Source organism: Hyalella azteca, unplaced genomic scaffold (genome assembly GCF_000764305.2).
Source record: "Hyalella azteca isolate HAZT.00-mixed unplaced genomic scaffold, Hazt_2.0.2 contig7450, whole genome shotgun sequence".
Lineage (NCBI taxonomy): Eukaryota > Metazoa > Arthropoda > Malacostraca > Amphipoda > Hyalellidae > Hyalella > Hyalella azteca.
Genome location: NW_025937575.1, coordinates 13,587 through 35,273, shown reverse-complemented (window position 1 = coordinate 35,273; position 21,687 = coordinate 13,587). Strand labels below are relative to the sequence as shown.

The following is a 21,687-nucleotide window of genomic DNA, read 5'->3' as shown; positions in this document are numbered from 1 at the left end:
CAAGGAATTTAAAAGTAAAGAAAACGCCAAGAAAATTCACCATATCGATATTGAAAACGTTTCGGAGTCCAGCTCCATCATCAGTTCGACTAAACTAAAAATGAATAAAATCACTTTATAAGGCAAAATTCAAAGACAGACATAAAACTTAAACAAGACCTAACATTATATCGAAATAAACAGGACTAGATTGATCCTGTTTATTTCGTTTCGTAACTATGTTTCGTATAACATAGGTCCTGTTTTTTTTCGATATAATGTTAGGTCTTGTTTAGGTTTTATGTCTGTCTTTGAATTTTGACTTATAATGTGATTTTATTCATTTTTAGTTTAGTCGAACTGATGATGGAGCTGGACTCCGAAACGTTTTCAATATCGATATGGTGAATTTTCTTGGCGTTTTCTTTGCTTTTAAATTCTTTGTGAACTTGCGATACAAGCAGACGAATAATATAAGTACTTATTATAATTAGATGTGGCGCTCAAACATTTCGATCTATTAATTTACTCGTTTTGCACCCATTGCCTCATCAGGAAAAGCAATTCAGATTTGCGCGTGCTGATTCTCGAAAGCGAAAATTTAAATTTCATATAATGATTCAAAATTTTCAGCGTTTCTGCAAGATGTTAAATTCTTGACTTATTTCTTTTTATATTTTTATATTAAACTGTAAATTTAATTTGTTAAAAGCACACAATCATATTATGGCGCTTCTTCATTTACAACACTTTTCTTTAATTTCACTTCTTGTTTGTTTGTCTGTCTGCTACAAATCTTATAATCGATATTTAACACACTTCTACTTCTCCAATCGATCTGAAATTTTGCAAACTTGCGTAAAGTTGGAGGTAATGCATGAATCAATTGACAGAATAAATATTTTGAAAATTTAAAAAATATCCTTTTTGATGTTAAACAAATTTGTCTGCTACATAACTTATAATCGATATTTAACACACTTCTACCTGTGCAATCGATCTAAAAATTTGCACACTTGCGAAAAGTCAGAGACAAAGCACGTATCTATTGACAGAATTGATAATTTTGAAAAATATAATTTTTTTTCAATTTTAAAAATAAAATTAAAAAATTAATTTTTTAATATTTATAATTAAATTAAAAATTCATTGTACATGAGTAACATCGGAAGCACTAGATTCCTTAGAAGTGTTGTCGTTAAAAAGTAATTTTTAAACGCATATTAATTTGACTGTGGTCATGTTTTGACTTTTTGTGGTTTTGACTTCTTTGATCATGGCCAACAATGGGCGCAAAAATACCGAAGGTATGACATGAGATTAGCAAGGATTTAACATGTTATTAAAACATGTGAAAATTCTTTCACTTGTTTTTTAAATCGAGAAATGTGTGATAGGTGTAATCTAAGCACATCTGTTAAAATATTAACCACTTTTTGGTCAAGTAAACTGAAGAGTGTGGGGGATCGAGAGACATCTATATATTTCAGGGTAATTCTTTTACAACATCGCATGAATCTCCCTAAACTTTTCGTGGAGTATTCAGGTCTCGCTGACGGGCGTATAAAGACCTCGTTTTTAACAGCTAGGTATAAAAAAGCGCTCGAGTGCCGGCTCTGCATATTGCTGGCAGAAAAGGAGGGTAATACTGAGGTCTGAAATTTATCAAGCCGTAAAGAAGTTAGGCAATCGAGAATGTGTTGGCTACGGCTTCCGAATGTCAACTTTTCTGGGCGCTACAATTCCGCAGGCTTTTTCTTCTGCTCTTAAATTGGTCTCGTGGGAACTTCTTCAATAGCGTCGTCTTCACCCTTCAAGCTTGCTATCACCTCCTCATATTGCTACCTAATATTAAAATTAAACGAGTTTTAGTAAATGTTACTTTATTCATAGCACTTACGAGAGCCGTTTAATCTTAGACTTGTTGCAATTGGGTGCAAATGCAAAGTTTTTTCGTAGAAAGAGAACACAATCTCGTGCAGTCTTGCTGGGGGAATTTTCGTAACAGCGTTTTTTTTTCAAAACAAATAATTCGGCGGTTCATTACAACCTCAAAGTGCTAGGTCAAGTTTTTACGAAAAATACTAACTTTATCACCGACGATGATTGGAAATAATCCTAATGCAGAACGAACTGATTATATCATCAAATAATAATGTATTGAAGCTGAATATTGCATCACGTATCGGTAATTTTGGTTCTTTCCAAAGTTTTGAGAACGTGGAAAGACTAACGTTAGAAATTCTACGGTTGTTTGCCTCGCTTAAAATATGAATTATATGCAGAATTCGATACGGTTGACTTCTTTGGTTCGAATTTAGCCTCCTTTGTTCATACAAAAAAATCTATGGACAAGACCGATACCTTGTTAAACCAAAAACATTTGGGTGAGAATGTCCTAAAGCTTATTCGCTCCAACGAGCTTGTTGTAAAAACAAAGAACTTCCGTTGGGAAGAGGCAGTGCGGGACAGCTTTAGGCCAGCGTATACTTTGAAGTTCAAATACGTGCGGCAGAGACCAGGCTTTGTAAAATCTTCACCAGGAACAAGGACTACAATCGTGGACAGTGAAAGTTACATGAACACTCCCACGATACTTGAGGGAAATCCCCCTAACGATCTCCAGGATACAATGCACTAAATTGCTGTGACGAACTCCACGCTACTTTATAGCTGCCTATACCCAAGTGAGAATCACTGCAGGATAATGCAAGGCCAATGTATGGCAGACGGTGGGCCGGCTTTTATTCGGCGATAATTTGCGAAATAGCAGTCTTGCTCATTAACTCTAGCAGCGAAAAAAAAATCGGGGAAATTCTTCTTATTGCAGACATTTATTTAGTAAGTGTATAAGTTCTTAATAACACTGCGCACGTTACACTGGAGGGATTTACCCTTACAGTGTGAGAGGCATCATTCTATATCTGTTTACATAGATATAATTCATTACTAATGAAGTTATTTATTTTATTTTTATTTTTAAGTTCGTAAATTATGTTTAATGATAATCAAAATGATCGCTTGATAAGTAATAATCAAAATAATTCACGTGGCTGTTGTTTATGACGTACCAGCCAGCGGTCTGGATCTCTGATTGATTGTCTCTATAATTGTGGTTTTTTCATCCGTGCGTTTCTTGAAATTTTGTACAGTTCTTAACTGATTTTTTTTTTTCAGCGCAAACGAATCTTTGTAATGTTTATTTTAATCCTTTGTGGACAAATTTCTTACACTTCATTTGTTACTGTTTAATCTTTCGGGCGAACATGTATATGATTGTGCAGAGTTGTATTTTCTAAATGATGGACTCAATTTAATAAATTCGTATTTATACGAATATCCGAGTATTTATACGAGTATCTGTGTGAGTCATGAATACGAATTTGTTAAGTTAGGTACATCATTTAGAATAACCCTGTTTTACGTGTAGATTATACCTATGGTCGTATTCATACGACAAATGCAATGCATTTACTCGAGATATGTACCCTACTTAAATTATTCATTCTCAAATCAATCTTTTTGCGGCATTAACAAAGATAATACCCGAAATTATCCACGCAGCCGGTAAGAACCTTCATCGTTCACTGAAAATAAATTATCCTTTCAAATTGTATGGAATCATAAAATTCTAGCAGTTGCATTACCATTGAAGTGGTTGTACTGAACTGAGCTGCCAGCCGGTGTGGGATTAACGAAGTGTTGGTCATTTAGAGACGTGTGATGGCGACGATAACAAAAGACAACTCTTGACGAACTCAGGCACTTCAATGGCCGTAGTCAGACCGAACTCTCGCTCGGTCTGTACAAGGTCTGCAGCAGCCAGAGGCCGTGTTCTCTGCGCCACACATTCAAGTCTTGCAGGCTTATATATAGATTATAATTTATATAGATATTTATCAAAAACAAAATTTCGTGAACTTTGTGCGAGATCATAATATCCATGACAAAAGGGAAGGTTTTTCTGGACGACTTTGGTCCCGGTAAATGGATCGTAATGCAGAAATATTTAATAAATTACACAAGAAAATTAGAATCAATTAATTCAAAACGATTGGAGAAAAATTGAGTTTATTGATTGGAAAAAAATTGAGTTTAATTTCAGACCAAAATATGATGGCAGATTGCTTAACTGCAAATAAAATACGAGGTGGTTTAGCAAAACTTGTAACGAATGCGAGAATAAGCTAACGTATATAGGGGCTGCGCCGCACGCTGGGTGTGAACTCGGACCGGTGGACCGACGAGTCCGTCCATGGATGTCAATTCGGACCGCCGGACCGACGAGTCCATCCATGGGCGTGCACTCGGACCGGTGCCGGTGGACCGACGAGTCCGTTCCTGGATCTGAACTCGTGCATGCCTGCGGACCGACGAGTCCGTCCATGGGTGTGAACCCGGCCCGCTGGACAGACGAATCCGTTCATAAGTGTCAACTCGGACCTCCGGACCAACGAGTCCGTCCATGGGTGCGAACCCGGCCCAGCGGACCGACGAGTCGGTCCATTTATAATCTGCCGTGCGCGACCATTGCTGACGGCGTGTCTGCACTTGAGTAATTCTTCTACTCGATTGCCCAGCAAATCGTGCAGTAACAAAAGCTCAGGCCGCCCTAAATAGGGGTGTCAATCACTTCCCTATTGGCAGGTATATACCCTAAATAGGCTCAACTCAGCGAGCCTCAATAGCCTACGAGGCCAGCCTCTGTGAGGCACTTCCGTTTAGCTTCAAGCGGCAACGCTTTTGATTTTCTTGACTTATTCTTTTCAGGGTTGTATATTGTTTCTTGTTTTCTATTTAGAGTTTGAGTATTTATTGTTGATTATAATTTAGAGTTTGAGTGTTTATTGTTAATGATACACAGCTGAACTGCAACGACGGATGACATTGGTTTCATTGGTATTTAACGAGTATTGAAACAGTATTGTTGAAGTTATTATGCTAGTAGTATTCAAATAATACCAATACACTAGTTTTAATAAATTAGATTAATGTGTTTGTAGCATTTATATCCATTTGTAAATATCAGGCAGCGAGTGCGCGTCCGTTCTTATTTGATTGAAATTTTTTTAAGTTACATTGTGTGATAAGCAAATTTATTCAATCAAATTAAAACCACATATTACTGACGAGTCGCAAATTTGTTTAGTTTGAAATATATTTTAATTAAAACCCACATTAAATGTAAATATCCTGATATTCATCCATATCCCATATATACCTAATACAAGTTCAATGTAAATATGCAAGGCAGAATAAATAATTTTGTTATTCGGTCAAAATTTATGAATATTTATTGTCATTTAACATTTTGTTTAAACTCGATAATCAAATTTCAATTTTATAGAGATGAATCAAACATATACAATCCAAAAATTAGTTCGAAAAAATCATGGTTAAAGGCCGAAAGTAACCGCCTTCAATTTCATGATTTGCATAGATAATTTAATAGTAATAATGATTCTAACTAATAAACGTCCCTTTTTAGCTGCGGGTGTACCACTTTGTGTAATGGCCAAAAACGATATCATATTGCGGAATAAAATTTTATAGTATTAAAAAATGCTGCAGCTGGTTTTTAACTTGGAGTTACTACTTATAATTTTTTAACTTTAAATAAAGGCGAGCGAAAATAAATCTATTGTCTACGAAAGCGTTTTACGTTGGTACCGTATTTACTATACCTACGCTTGTATGAATCATCACTAAGTGATGATTATCATAGTGGCAAACCAGAGACTCTTAGAATCGGTTCATTTTTAATTTCCTCGATCAGCTACTGAATATTTTAATCAATTTCTTATGTATGATAATGCTGGTATCCAAGGTACTTACTAGTCTACTTATAGAACTCAAAAATTAACTTGATGAAGGGCAGCAAAAAATGTTCTATGTCACTATATGTATGCATGTTATCTCTTTACACTTATTACTTAATGTGCTCTAATGACTAGGAACGAACATCAAACAGGAACGTTTGATGTTCAAAGAAAGGATGTGAAATTTCAAGTTTTCTTGGAATAAATTTATGATTATTCCCGCGCACCACTAAATACGTTTAGTGAATATAAAAGTGAACTTTCACTATATATATGCTTTCGTCATGTAAGACAGCAGGTGAAGAGTTCTATTTACGAAATCAAAGCCCATTTGTTGCGTTACAAGCTGATGAAAAATGTGCAGATCAACTATAGGTTCATTCAGTGCTTCCTAATGGAAGATGGTTCATTAACTGTAATAAATACGAGTGTGTTTGAGGGCGAGAATGGCTCTTTCTAACATCAACAATGACGACTGAGAAGTTACGCGAGTTCTTACGCGATCCTTCTATACGGAGAGTTTTTAAGGGAAAAATGTTACACCAGAAATCGTTATACGAGTCATCCAGCAAATTTTGACACTGCTGTGCAATTGCACAATTTTTAATCATTTACACAAAAATTCATAAACTATCAGTTTTTCATAATTTATACATTACGTTTCAGTCAGCTGTGCGCTGAACTAGCGCTGTGCAGTCCAGTGCCTAGAGCAGCTGTGCGCTGAACTAGCGCTGTACAGTCCAGTGCATAGAGAAGCTGTGTGCTGAACTAGCGCTGTACAGTCCAGTACATAGAGCAGCTGTGTGCTGAACTAGCGCTTTACAGTCCAGTGCATAGAGCAGCTGTGTGCTGAACAAGCGCTTTACAGTCCAGTGCATAGAGCAGCTGTGCGCTGAACTAGCGCTGTACAGTCCAGTGCATAGAGAAGCTGTGCGCTGAACTAGCGCTGTACAGTCCAGTGCATAGAGCAGCTGTGCGCTGAACTAGCGCTTTACAGTCCAGTGCATAGAGCAGCTGTGTGCTGAACTAGCGCTGTACAGTCCAGTGCATAGAGCAGCTGTACGCTGAACTAGCGCACGAAGGTCAGCGTCCAGCGCAAGATGCGCTGGACGCGCTAAGCCCGAAGCGCTAGGTGCTAATTGGTTGTTACAGCTCGACGGTGTTTGCCCCGCAGTGTTTGGGAGTCCGGCACAAAGCTGCGACACAGGCCCCTGCTAACACCCCGTGTTTGTCTTTCCAATGGGATTACAGGGACGCCTTACGCGGGGTGTTGGGGTGTGTGTGGTGCTTTGTCTGTGGGGTGATGTGGGGGGGAGGGAGAAATAAGTCGAGTGAGAATTTGTGAGTGGGATTTGAGGTGGATGGGAGTGGGTGAGAGGTGGAATTGACTATAAGAAAGCTGAGTGGAGCGAGATGTATATGTAAATTTCGTTGTAGGTTGGACACCATGCAATATTGTCCATTTCTCCTAATCGTAGTTTTCATTAAAGTTCAGTGACTTTTTTAGTTTTTTTTTATGTTTTCGAAATAACTTCATTATTGCCTTCCACATTCGCCCGAATGATATTTAATTTTGGACTCGATTTTTAAGTCTTCTTGTGCTGACCAGGTTTCCGTCATACCGCTCAGGCTGCATTGCGGTACAGTTTTACAAGAGGTGTTTTTTATGAGGCAGTCCCGTGAGCACGAAGTGTGACCAGAAATTCTACCTGTGCAGCTCTGAGATGTACACAAAATAGCGAAAAACTCCAAGCTTGCCAGTTCTGTTTAAGATCTTGTGAAGAGCAGTAGGAGTTTACGGTCATGACGGAAGCGCTTCAAGTCAACAGATTTTGTGATGAAAGTGAGTTATTAAATTATGAAATCAGGCGATTTTGTTGGATTATCTTAGATATTTCATGGCTTGCTGTGACCTGTGCAATAGTGCATTAAGCATATCAAAGTTATGTAAAAAAGTCAGAGAAAATTTCACGTAAACAAATGTCATGTTGGACCAACGTGGAGCTCTGAATAGAGAAATGTTACAGCCATAAAAATATGAAAATTTTGTTCATATAACTCGCATTTCGAAGTTATAACTTGGTGCAATCTTTAGTTCTATCGCCAGTGAAATTTGGAATGTTTGGTCTACAAAATCATCTCAGCGTCAGCAAAATTATGAAATCAATCACTTGCTCATTCCGAGCTGGAGGTTTTTGTTATATTAAAATAATAAAAACATTCCTAGAATTTTTGGGACTGGGTATCAATGTGATAAAACTTCCCGTGGACGCAGTCTCGTCTCTGCCTCCGTCTCAGCCTCGTCTCTGCCTCGTCTCAGCCTCGTCTCAGCCTCGTCTCTGCCTCGTCTCAGCCTCGTCTCCGCCTCGTCTCAGCCTCGTCTCCGCCTCGTCTCTGCCTCGTCTCTGCCTCGTCTCAGCCTCGTCTCAGCCTCGTCTCTGCCTCGTCTCNGCCACTCCTCTCTCCCCTCACATCAAACAATCACTCCTCTCTCCCCTCACATCAAACAGTCACTCCTCTCTCCCCTCACATCGAGCAGTCACTCTTCTCTCCCCTCACATCGATCAGTCACTCCTCCCCTCACATCGAGCACAGTCACTCCTCTCTCCCCTCACATCGAGCAGTCACTCCTCTCTCCCCTCACATCGAGCAGTCACTTCTCTCTCCCCTCACATCGAGCTGTCACTCCTCCCCTCACTTCGAGCAGTCACTCCTCCCCTCACATCGAGCAGTCACTCCTCTCTCCCCTCACATCGAGCAGTCAATCCTCCCCTCACATCGAGCAGTCACTCCTCTCTCGCCTCACATCGAGCAGTCACTCCTCTCTTCCCTCACATCGAGCAGTCACTCCTCTCTCTCCCCTCACATCGAGCAGTCACTCCTCTCTTCTCTCACATCGAGCAGTCACTCCTCCCCTCACATCGAGCTATTACTCCACATTTCACTCAGCTTTGTACTCCTACCCTCGCTACTAAAGTTCCAGCTTCAAATTTCCCCCCCTGACTGCCACATTTTTGCACAAACGTAAAAATTCATCCCCCTGCCTTGCTCCCGTTTGGACGGCGTAATGGGGAATAGAAGCTAAATCCTCTACTCCTCCCCCCGCTTGAAATCGATAGAACTAAGGGGGAGCCGCCCCCTTGCGTTGGTATCTGGCGGGGGCGACTGGGCTGATGCACCGCGGGGAGCGACAGATATTTACTCTGCAAATGGTAGCTCAGAGCAAACGCTCCACCTCCTCGATCTTTTCTTTTATCTTACTTTGCTCTCTGCTTATAAGTTGAGTAGCATTTCAGGCTTTAAATTCCGGAGAGATCTTCCTATCGTAACAGCTGGAAATATTGTAAAAAGCTATCAGGGTTTTGCCTCTCATCTTGAATTTTCATGCAATCATGTTTGAATTCTCAGAGGTGGTATCGCCAAAAGCTGAAAATAATGTTGATGACACCAAGAATAACTTTATATCCAAATTCGATTATTGCTTGCATTAACGGGCTTCATCAACCATTTTAAATTTATCGTTTCTTCAGTGATTCATGTTATGAATCATGATTCATGATCATATGAATGATCATGAATGATCATCATGATTCATGATTCATATTTCATATGCCTAATGAGATGAAAGCTACGGCATTTCGCTGTGCTGCCCAAACTGTCAAGAATAATATTTTGAACTCAGTTATTCATCGAAATAATAACCATATCCCAAGCAAATAATATTTTTCTCCGTTCCTTTGGAAGTTTTCCGCACACAGATCCTCGAAGAAACTTTTTCTAATACAGACAATTTTCGTCTAGATAAACTTTTGGTGTACTGTACCTTGACGCCATGCATAGCAGTAATGTTCTTTCTTATATTGTGTATAATAATAACCTTGATATGAAATCGAGAAATTTTTATGTTGTTGTGGAGACGTCGTTATGCATTAAAATTACTTTCTGACACAGTGACACATGCCTTCTGATATATCAACGTCATCCAAAAAATTGTTTGACTCCCTGAAATTTTAAATCTAATGCATTCTCTGGTCATCAATCGAACGTGTATAAACCAGTATGTATAAATATAACAAATAAAATATAATATAAATATATTGTTATTTTAAATTTATTTAATATGGATTAATAATATATATATATATATATAATATTATTTATATACACTAGTAATAATTTGCAACAACGTGACTAGGATTCGTTGACATTTTAATGCCCTCTAAATTAAAAAGAAATATTACTGGCTTGACATAACCCCAGAAAGAGCTACGTCCTAACCCTAACCTAACCCATTTCAAACCACTAACCCTAACGCTAACCTAACACTTTTTACACCACTAACCCAAGCCTAACGAGTTTGGCGTTAAAAAGCATGCCGCACAATTGACTATAAACTAATTACCGAAAATATAATTGTGCGGTAATTGTGCCACGCGAATTTTTCGCACAATTACCTTACGTCGCGGAATGCCATCAAAAACGTCGCGCTATTGACAGACATATGTATATATAAATATATATATATAACCACCCGTGTTGAAATATAAATATATATACAGGTTTGATTGAAGACCAGAGCGTACTTTTTATTAACAATTTTCTTATTGTTTTTTTCGATGAGCCGAACGAAATTTCTTGCAGGTGCGAACTCGAAAACCGTGTATTGTTGGATGCACAAATTAAACCTGACCTTTACTGTCGATATGTCGACGACATCTTCGTCATCGTTCGAGACGAAGTTCACATGATGGAGCTGAGCGCGGCTTTAGAACGCAATTCCGCTTTGACATTCACTTACGAATTCGGACAAAATCACACGTTGCCTTTTCTGGACATACTGGTGCAAGACGATAATAATTCGTTCGTCACTAAAGTTTATCGAAAACCTACAGACGTCGGAAAGGTCCTGAACCAAGAAAGCGAATCAGCGCTACAAAATCAGCACTATACGCGCCTTCATACATCGAGCGTTCAAGACCTGTACCTCTGCTCGTGACTTAAAAACTGAACTCCGAACCTGCAAACAAATTCTTGTCAACAACGGCTATGCAAGCAAAACGATTGACAAAGAAATTTCGAATATCAGAGCACGTCAAAACCGAACAGATTTCCAAGCACCTGCAAAAAATTTCGTTCGGCTCATCGAAAAAAACAATAAGAAAATTGTTAATAAAAAGTACGCTCTGGTCTTCAATCAAACCTGTATAAATGAAGAACTTCTGCCTAACTATACTAATAAATATATATATATATATGTGTATAATACTATTATTATGAAAAATAATAATAAACATTATTATTTAATGCAAATAGTAAAAAATATTATACAAACCAAGGTGATAAAAATAATATAGTATGAATTTAAAAAATTTATGTGTGTAAATTTTGTTGTGTGCAGGCCGTAAGCTCAGGCCCGGCGAGAGCTGGTGCCCCGTATGCAGCACACCAATCCGGGCCTCAGAGTTTGAGGCCCACTTGGGCCTCGAGCTCGAGAAGCTGGGCCAGCTGTTGTCAGAGCGCAGTGCAGGCCCCGGGTCTGTGCCCCGCAGCTCCCCCAACTCCGGGCCCAACATCATGCATGGGCCCATGAGTCCCGTGACCAATCACAGGGCCAGGGACCCCGGATATGATGTGAGTATACTAGAAATTTAAAAGCGAAGAAAACTCCACAAAAATTCAGCATACCAATATTGAAAGCGTGCTGAATTTTTGATGAATTATGCCGAATTTTTGTGGAGTTTTATTTGCTTTTAAATGACTATTTAATCTGCGATTCAAGCATTATTAATTAATGTATTATATTTATAGTGACATAATAATGCATTAGTGACATTATTACTTATGATGTGAACATTTACTGTCAGGAAATTAAAGGCATTTTCTATCGTTTTCTTAACATTAAATTTTGGGGCCAATGTGAGGTACTGTAGGAGTAGGGTTAGGACTAAGGAGTAGCATTGAATATTGACTGTGGGAGTCCATATTTAATGTGATCTCAATATTACCCAGGAAGTTTTGGAATGCAATGCTAACTTAGAAGATTGAGACACCTGAATAATTTCTTTACCATACAACTGTAATCGAAAAGGTTTAGGACCTACTATGGAATATAATAAATATATATTATTGAAAATATAATAGCGCAATCAAATAAAGGGCTTAAAAACTAGCTAATGGCGTGATGGAATTTTATTTTGTAGGTATTTTTTTCGTGTAAAATTTTCCATGTATTGATTTTTTTTAAACAAGCCTGCAGAAAATTATTATTTTACCAGAAAATCCAATGCCAATTTTTTCCCTAAAAATCCAATGCAATGAATTTATGCTTTTTATCAGTAATTTGTGTGAAAAAAATATTCGTCGATGGGGATTTTGTAACAGTTTCTCTTCTCATAAAATCCGACTTTGGAAAATCATGTTTGGTAAATCGTAATTGGATAATCGGTGCAGCTTCATCGAATAGTTCCACGAGGTATCAGATTACAAATCAGCAATCGTCGTGAAGGCATCGGCATGGACCGCTGAGCTGTCCCATTCGAAACCTTAATTACTGATAATTATATACAAAAATAGATTATTGACATGAAAAGTCTTTATTATCCACATAAGTGAAAATTAAAAGCAGATTAACTGGGTTATCAATCTTTGTGTGATATAATTCTTCAATTTAGACACAGTTAAAAATTGAAGCGCCTCATTAAGAACAATAGCCAAGTCCCACGTACGTAATGCTCGTAGATGCGAAATTATACGTTGTCAAATTATGCTTACGCTTTGAAATCGACTATAAAATACCGCGTTTAGCTCAAGTATATGAGATGCATTATGACGGCGGTAGTGAGCACCACTCATGGGGCTAAGATTGTCGTCCTATTAGTCCTCATATGAGGGCTAATAATATCCCTCATATGAGGGCGATGCTACTCCCCTCACACGACCATAAACTGCACCTGCTCCCATACGCGCCGTGTTGTGCTGATCACATCTGTGGTCGCCTCCTTAACAAGCAATGCAGCTTACACTGACGCGTACAATATTGATGTACAGCTCTGAACTGGCTATACAAAAATCGATCAGTCGTTAATAACTAGGGGATACTTACGCAAATGTTTCGTTATTTTGGTTTTGTAAGAGCTTGAGTCTAGGGCAGCCGAAACGGTCTGATGCAGTCAATCTAATAAAAAATTCTACTTCTTCCGTTGTTTAGGCAGGCGTCTTGCAACATCACTTCATTCAAATAACGCGAAACAAGTCTTGAATTTAGATAATATATTAGTAGCATATAAGTGACCGCATCGTTACAACTGGCTTACTGCAAATGATAGTAATCCTAAACCAATGAGTACGATTACCCACCAGCAAAGTGTATATGAACTGCAGTCATTGGGACTCGTACTAATAGTATTAACTACACTGACTTGTCTTGTTTTATCCAGTTCTTGTTTAGTGAATGATCCTTAGTATAAAATTTTTTAGCCCTGGGTTAATGTAAATAACGTGACGCCGACCAATTGATTTAGAGTTGCTAATAAATTACAGAGCGAGGCTGAGCCTATTTATTGAATGACTAAATTACTAAAACAAGGCTTCAAGGGATCTGCTCTAAATGATGCACAAGTTGAAGCGATAATGAAAATAACAATAAATTTACTTTAGTTTTGTTTTTACGTTTGAGGTGACGCAAAAAAATGAAAGATCTATAACTGCTAAAAAACGTCACTTATATTTAATTTTCTTTTGGAGAACTCCATTGATTTCAACAAACTTTTTACAACAAGTCTCCCCACTACCCATCGTATAAGGTATTAGGAACGGTTTCGCTGATGGATAAGCAAAATAAATACAAATAGAAACTTTTATTTTTTAAACGGCAGTAAAATGTTAGGAGAATACCTTGACAATTTATAAATAACTTATCAACATGTTCGATTATTTCTAAATTACCGCTTCTATTCCCATAAGTATAAAAGGGGGATATTCCTTCTATAAAATGGACCATCGTAAAAATTTGTTCATTATTTTATGAAATTGCCACTGACAGGAATTGAAATCCTGCTCTATAATTACAGCAGTTCCACCTATAATGAACAATAAGCATCATATATTGCCAAAAACAAACCTGTCGAACGAATTTGTTTAATATATATAATCGTATATACGAGCAGTAACTACCTTGATTGCGACATGCCATTACAGAGTTTCAAGAATTGTCACGAAATCTATTGAATATCCATTAGTTTCATTGTGATAATTGAAGAGGCTCAGTGATGCCCTGGCAAGTATTTACAAATTTTTAATGCATTAAACTATCAGGTTAGATCGGCGTTGCCCAAAATCAATAATCCCTGCAATTATAGAACTCGTTATCCGGAATACCGTAAACTGACGTACGGCATTTGCATTGTTAGCAGACGTGCGAGCGCCTGCATAAAAATTCCATTTGGTCCGGCAAATTATTTCGAACAATATGCTAGTAACAGTAAAAAAATTGACTTACGTGCTGTATATTATTCATTGGTGACAGACGTGCTAGCTCATACATATAAACTGCAATTACATCGGCAGTTTATAGTAAAATAATCACCTTAAGATTAAAAATTAGCATTCACTAATCGTGTCGCATTGTGCAGTTGCGGCAGACTTCCAAACGTGTACATAAAAACTGCATTCATTCTTGATATTTAGTGTAAATAATATGCTAGTGATAAATAAACTTAAACTAAAGTGACGTATGTTGCATTTGCGGCAGATGTCCAAGCGTGTACACAGAGACTGCATTCATTTTTGATCTTTAGTGTAAATAATATGCTAGTGATAAATAAACTTTAACTAAAGTGACGTATCTTGCACTTGTGGCAGACGTACGAACGCGTGCGCAGCAACCGCCTGAACAGGATGCGCACGAAGCGCAAGCGGCCGGGCCGCGTAGAGGACCTCGCGTGTCCTGTGTGCAGTGAGCGCAGCATCGCTCCTGAGGACTTCAACCAACACATGGAGCAGTGTCTGCGGCTGTCTNTTTTACTTTTGCCAGACCTTGTTTGTAAATATTCACCCTAATCTTTTCTGTAGTTTTTGACATAATTTACGAATGTATTACATGTGTATATCATTTTCCTTGAAGTATATATAATATTACTGATGGAAGCATCGGTTGTTGTGGTGTCAGGCGCTGCCGCAGCTGCCGCCCCTCTCCTCAGGCTTGTACCTCGCGCCCAGCGTGAGCAGAAGTGACGGGGGGCTGTCGCTCCCCCCTCGTTGTGGGGGACCGGGGGCCTCTGAGGACGAGGTGGTCGATGTGGAGGGCGATGGACCAATGGACGACTACCAATGGCCGGGAGGACGGCCGCTGCGAGGGGCGCCGCGCCCCCCCTCCGGTGAGTGGCTCGTAAGAGTGACGTACTTGTGACCAATGATCGAGTGGCCGGCTACTCGCTGAGCCTAAAGCACCTGCTTACCGAAAAGAGTTACGAGGTTTTTACGGATCACTAAAATAGCGGGAAAAATTAAGAAGAGTAATGGCTTTTACGGAAAAAAATAACGAAACTGCTCTCTGCGCACCGACAGTTGCTCTTCAAATTTGTTCATATTAAAGTCATTGAGGACAAGTCTACGAATTGACCTCAGGAGCGCCAGAAGGAATAATGCAAATAAATTTATTGATCATTATTAGCAGTAAAGTTCCGCCTCATGAAAAGATCTTGCTGATGAACGAAACGAGATGCTGATTGTAGGAAATGTCGATATTGCGTGCAGCGACCAAATGCATTATAGTTGAAAAATTCTGCTTTTAATTTTACTCATGTGAGAGAAATGAGGGTTCACTGCACTACCAGCAGTCCTTGTCTTTTGAAATTGGACGAAATTTGAGATGATTTATGGTAACAAGTTCCCCGACGTTCTCAAGGCCTGAGATTTCTAAACGTCTTTCATTTAAGTGATGGACATTTTTTTCATTCAAGTGTCCATCGCAAGCGCCGTGAGATATTGCAAAACCACTAACTTCGCGCCACGTAACGCCCACGAGTGAGGAAATATGCACGTGCATGTGACCACAAATGAATACTTTGATTGGCCTGAAATATTAAAAAAAATTGTTCAAGCGCGAGTTTTTTCCTGGAAATTGTGAGCTTGATGGAAGAGCGCCGAATGATAATTTCACTTGCATCTTTAGAAGAAATCGCACCGCATTTACGACACAATTGTTACTTTCGTCAGAAGCGGAAAAACCGGAATGTAAACTGGCGAGTTAACGTTGAGATCAGTCGCGTCTCAGAGATATGAGAAATTGGAAATATGGCTAAACAATTTGATATCATAAATCGATCATTATATTTTAATGACGAATTGTGATGTATTGAGATGGTGCAACCGTAAATGTGCGGGTGTATGTATCAGGGATACCGACAAGAGGAAATAACGAGAAAAATAATTCATGATTTATCAGATTTATCAATGCCTCTTGTATGCTTGGAAATACAGAGGCAATTAAGATTACTGATCTGTATAAAAAAGAAAAATGTATATAAACGGGAGAGGGCAGAAAGAGAGGGTAGACGGGAGAGGGTAGACGGGAACGGGTAAATAGGAGAGGATAAACGGGAGACGGTAGACGGGANCCCCCATTAGAGGGCCTTTCCTCCCCATTAGAGGGCCTCCCCCCCCTGATGGCATTGCATGTGTTTGTGGTGAAATTAAAGCGGCACTTTAGACATGCCTACAACGCGCGCTCCGCTACACGCATACCGAGCACCCTGAGGCTGGATAAACGGTTTCAATGTGTTCAAATATTTATTAAAATACGTTTAGAAAAATATTAATTTTCAACCTATTTGGCTGTTTTACTTCATTGATGTAAAGGATTGTAAGTGTCGGTTTGACATGAGCAAAATTTTATCAAAATGTCTGGAAGGTATTGCATGTTTTGCTGCTCATTATTCACTACACAATTCCTTATATTCCTACACACTTTCCTATATTACAACAAACTTCCCTACATTCCTACACAGTTTCCTATATTCCTACACACCTCTCTATATTCCTACACACATCCCTATATTCCTACACACTTCCCTATAATATAATACACACTTCCCTACATTTTTCACACTTTTCTATATTCCTACACACTTCTTTTTATTTCTACACACTCCCCAATGTTTAATATGGAAAAAGCATTGGGTTACATNATTTTTCACACTTTTCTATATTCCTACACACTTCTTTTTATTTCTACACACTCCCCAATGTTTAATATGGAAAAAGCATTGGGTTACATTTCACAAACAGTGATACACTTTCTTAACCATAACAAAAAATGGCAATAGGATAACCAACTAAAGGGCAAAAGGTGCATCGCCGTTTGGATAAAGTCCCAATCATTATTTTGAGTGTTTATCATGTCCACTTCTTTTGAACTGCAGCCACTAATTTAATCACGATAAAACTTATTGAATTTCCTACGATGTTTTCAACAGCCAATCAACGAGACGCAGATTCTTCAGACAAAGATCAACAACAAAATCCTCGCGCGCCTGTATCCATCTCCAGCGACACCGGGGTGAATGGAGCATGTGGAGATGGTGGAGGTGGAGTGGAGGATTTGGAGCAGGAAATGCAGGATATCAAAGATAAGAGGATCAATGACAGCGAAGTGGAAAACAACAACACCAAACAGCGCTTCTCTTGCTTAGTTTGCAGGGTATGTTATGAAATTGATTTGAATTCTAATAGTACTTGGTCAGCATAAAATATAAAATAGGATTTTATTAGGTTTTTAGTGTAGAACACTTGCAGGTTAGCCTTGTGTTGCCCGGGCTTGATAATTCATGCCATTTTGGAACCCCAATTTCGCCGTTCCCAAAATACCTGAACCCGTTAATAACGACCAATCTTCTGCATTTCAATTAAATAAAGGCACCGTCAAGTCCATATTTTATATAGAAAATATGACTCCAATTTTACTCCTGTTCAAAAATATTGGATAAACTATTTTGCGTATTTTAAATTCACCAATGGTAAAGTCAAATTTATTTTTTTTATCCAATCATTTCCTCTAATTCTTTCACATTCTATCGCTAAGAATAAAAGTTAATATTCAGTGGTAATATCCGACACGATAAGTATCCTGGATACGCACCCCTTGCGCCCCTATATGTTTGTGGTGACAGGCTTCAAACACACATTCACACACAAAACAAAACTATCTAAATATTAATAAATAAAATTTTTTTGTTCTGCACTGCAACGAAATTTTATCATTTCTCGATTTTATTGACCGTCTGCATTTTATGGGATAAAATACAGCTTCTAATACATACACTCCAAATAAGATTAAGATCATCATAATTACATCGAAATGCTTGTTCAATGTTCATTGATTATCAAAATTACATCGAAATGCTTGTTCAATGATCATCGTATTACATCGAAGTGCTTGTTAACTCCTGCACGATGCTGGACAGCGCTCTAATTCGTGTATTGGTTTTGTTCTTGCAGAGTGAATACAAGCGGCCTGCGGTGTCGGTGGTGTGTTGGCATGTGATGTGTGAGGGATGCTGGTCCACCACCCTCGTGAGTGTCACTCATCCTTTTTTACATGTTATTATGTTGTTTTTCTTTCCGTTTATAATTGCAGAATTTTTTAGTCCTTTGTGCATAATTACCTTATTTTTCAGTCCTTTGTGCATATTTGCCTAATTTTTCTATCCTTTGTTCATAATTGACTAACTTTTTACTTTTAGCGCATAATTACCTAATTTTTTAGTTTTTGTGCATAATTACCTAATTTTTCAGTCATTTGTACACAATTGCTTAATTTTCAGTCCTTTGTACATAGTTACCCCATTTTTCAGTACTTTCTACATAATTGCCTAATTTTTCATGTAATTGCACATCATAATTTTGGGTCATTCTCGCTTATAAAAGTTCTCATACAATTCGTCAATACGAATTGTATTGATTGATTGATCTCAGATATGTTCCTAAAATTATTCCACTCATTTCTAAGCATCTTCACTGACACTTGTATTCGAATACTTCTATCAAAGTTTTCGAGTTCTCTTCTATAAATTTTTGAGTTTATGGTGGAACTAGTACCGGAACGATGCAAATATGATGAATATGCTTGGGGCTTTCTTCGCTTTTAAATTCTTGTACTGGAACAAGCAATGTTTAATGTGTGCAACATTATTATCAACATACAATTAACATTCATTAAGATTAATGGCGTGCACCATTGACATCTTTGCAGGGCGTCAAGACGGAGTGTCCGCAGTGCTTCCGCACCATGGCCGCCGAGGACGTCCGGCCCATACACTTGTGACGGCCCGAGCAGTGAACGGTAGGCCGTTAATGGGATCATGACCGTGCATACGCCAGCACGGGCCGTGAACGCGCAACGGTTAACGAGACCGTCATGACCGTGCCCACGCCAACACGGGCAGTGAACGGTAGACCGTTAACCGGAACGTTATAACCGTGTCCACGCCAGCACGGGCCGTGAACGGCAGACCGTTAGCCGGAACGTTATGACCGTGCCCACGTTAGCACGGGCCGTGCACGCGCAACGGCTAACGTACCGTCATGACCGAGTCCGCAAAACCGTGGACCGTTAACAGGCCTTCCCGATACGTGAGCGGCTACTCATTAAATGAAATTCTCATAAAAATGAAAAAATATCATTGAAAATCGCACGTTGGATATGTTAGTGGTGAAAGTTACAGAATGAGATGAAAGTGTTGTAGGATCGTGAAGGAACTTAGTGAGGAATGAACAGCAAGTAACAGGACCTGAGGGCATCCTGTTATGTGCCGTTTTTAGTCTGAATTGTTCACAGGACAAAATTTTGAAAATGTATAAACTTATGTGGCTAATTGAAATCAAAATTAATTCCGGATCTGGTTCGATCGGCGATCAAATTTTGTAATTTGAAAACGAGTTGTTAAAGTTTGTTGGAAGTTGATAGAAGCAGTCAATGCTGAAAAATCCTCGATATAAAAAACAAAGTGAGTGAAGTATCGAATTTATTGAATGAGAAAAAGCAAACGAGATCTCTCCGCCCGATATGCCAATCAGAATCATGGCGTGCACTGAACAGAAGAGCTTGTTCGATTAGCGCTTGCATATTTGTTGCTGAAACTCTGATAATTTCTGTACGAAATTATGCCAGGATGTTTCCATCATTTGTGTTCTAGAGTATCCGATTAATTAGGTTTAGACATTTTAACACCGGAAGCAAAGAAATTGGATGGCAATAGAAAATGCCGCTCTGATTCACCAGTATTTTGGCACGGCGCTCATGCACTATTGCTATATAATGAAGTGAAAATTTTGCAACGGAGATCAAGGCACGTTAGGATATGATTGGTCCATATAGTCCACCGATTGTCCGCCTATAATTTACAGGAGGTGTTGCAACACTACGTAATTTGGTTGCCATTGAACTTAGGCATTGTAACATATACGATAATAGATGTGATTACTTGACTGTTAATGGTGGATCCATTTGCTGTATATATGAGGGGCCGAAAATGTCTGTTTACTGAGCAGGTCTTCAGCTGCAACTCAAATTTTCAAAAACGAAAATAATTGCTTTTTTATATTTAATCAATTTTCAAAGTTTTGACTTTTCCTGGTTCTCCAATATCTTGTCCCGAGAATAACTTTGATGTGGTGTTGATAATTCTAAGTCTAAATATATTTGTTGGGAAATCGAGTAACAGTAACGTTAATTTAAACCGTTTAGTTCAGGAGCTCAATTTCTTTAAAGACAAGAAGGCTAGAAAAATATTGCCTCCCGAGAACGTCTAGCTAAATCTTGTGAATCAAATTTCATGTTTTTACGAAAATTATCATATTAACGAAGTCCCCCTTTACTTGCTTTGCTGGGCAGTTAGCGACTTGACAGCGATTCAGACGTGTTCTTAGGTTAATGCTTTGGTGCAATCTTTATTAGATGTTGTACAGACTTTACTGTGAACTGTACATAATAGAGTGCTGCACAAATTAGTATCCCTCGCAATAATTCATTACACAAACTCAGTGTGTTTATTTCTTAAGCTTATTACAGCCTCACTAGTTCAGCAATGGGAGAGTCGCCATGTGTACAGCGTGTTAGTAACGAGAAGAGTGTAAATAATGCAAAAGCTGAGAGATAAATACAACCATGTACGATTTGCATTCAACGGTAGCTGGTCCCTCTTAGCACACTGTGCTGTCAGGGTGCTACACGACGGCATGCAGTGCAATCCCGAGATTAAAATTTTCCATGTTAATTGCACAAGCGGGCCAAAACCCGTTATCGGTATACCGGTTTGCAGTATAACTTCACAATCAGCACTTACTATTTCCCGGCAATTGTCAAATACGATTTTATGGTATTGATTAGCTGATATATTCACGATCCCATGGATGAGCACAACTTTAATTCGTGATGGTGGATGACGGGTGAAGTAGGTTTAAGTTAGCAATCGGACACCTACATGCCCTATATGTACAGGAATTGCTACCATTGATGAATGGCTTTGTTGACGTTTTGATGAAGCGTTCTAATGAAATTATAATTTAACGGTGTAATTAAACGATCGTTTGACAATTTAGTGTGAATTTCCAGTTCTGTGATAAATAATGTATCAAGAAAACAGTGGCGCGCAGCTGTGACTGGGGTATAGGAGGGTAGCCAGCATAGCAGCTTTGCTCGCTTTGGTTCAAAGCTTTGGTTCTCTGGTTACCAGTTCAAAATAGATTATCTGTTATTGAGGTGTCATTCATGTAGTATATTGGAGAATAGGGGTTGCACTCAAATTCAGGGTCGCTTTTTTACATTTACTAAAAAGACATTGTTGTAAGTTGATGAGCAGCGATTTAACTAAATAAATTATGATTGATCGGT

General features: G+C 38.6%; 1 protein-coding gene across 1 annotated transcript in view; it reads left to right on the top strand.

The window, feature by feature from the left end:
• The window catches only part of LOC108682588 (E3 ubiquitin-protein ligase RNF220), a 45,972-nt gene extending 26,676 nt beyond the window's left edge, over positions 1-19,296 (top strand). Inside the window, exons 4-9 of the mRNA XM_018171781.2 lie at positions 11,197-11,429; positions 14,658-14,834; positions 14,965-15,172; positions 17,273-17,496; positions 18,294-18,368; positions 19,048-19,296. Coding sequence (XP_018027270.1) covers positions 11,197-11,429; positions 14,658-14,834; positions 14,965-15,172; positions 17,273-17,496; positions 18,294-18,368; positions 19,048-19,119 — 989 coding nt within the window. The 3' untranslated portion in view covers positions 19,120-19,296. The remainder of the gene's footprint in view (positions 1-11,196; positions 11,430-14,657; positions 14,835-14,964; positions 15,173-17,272; positions 17,497-18,293; positions 18,369-19,047) is intronic.
• The last annotated feature ends 2,391 nt before the right edge of the window (positions 19,297-21,687 follow it).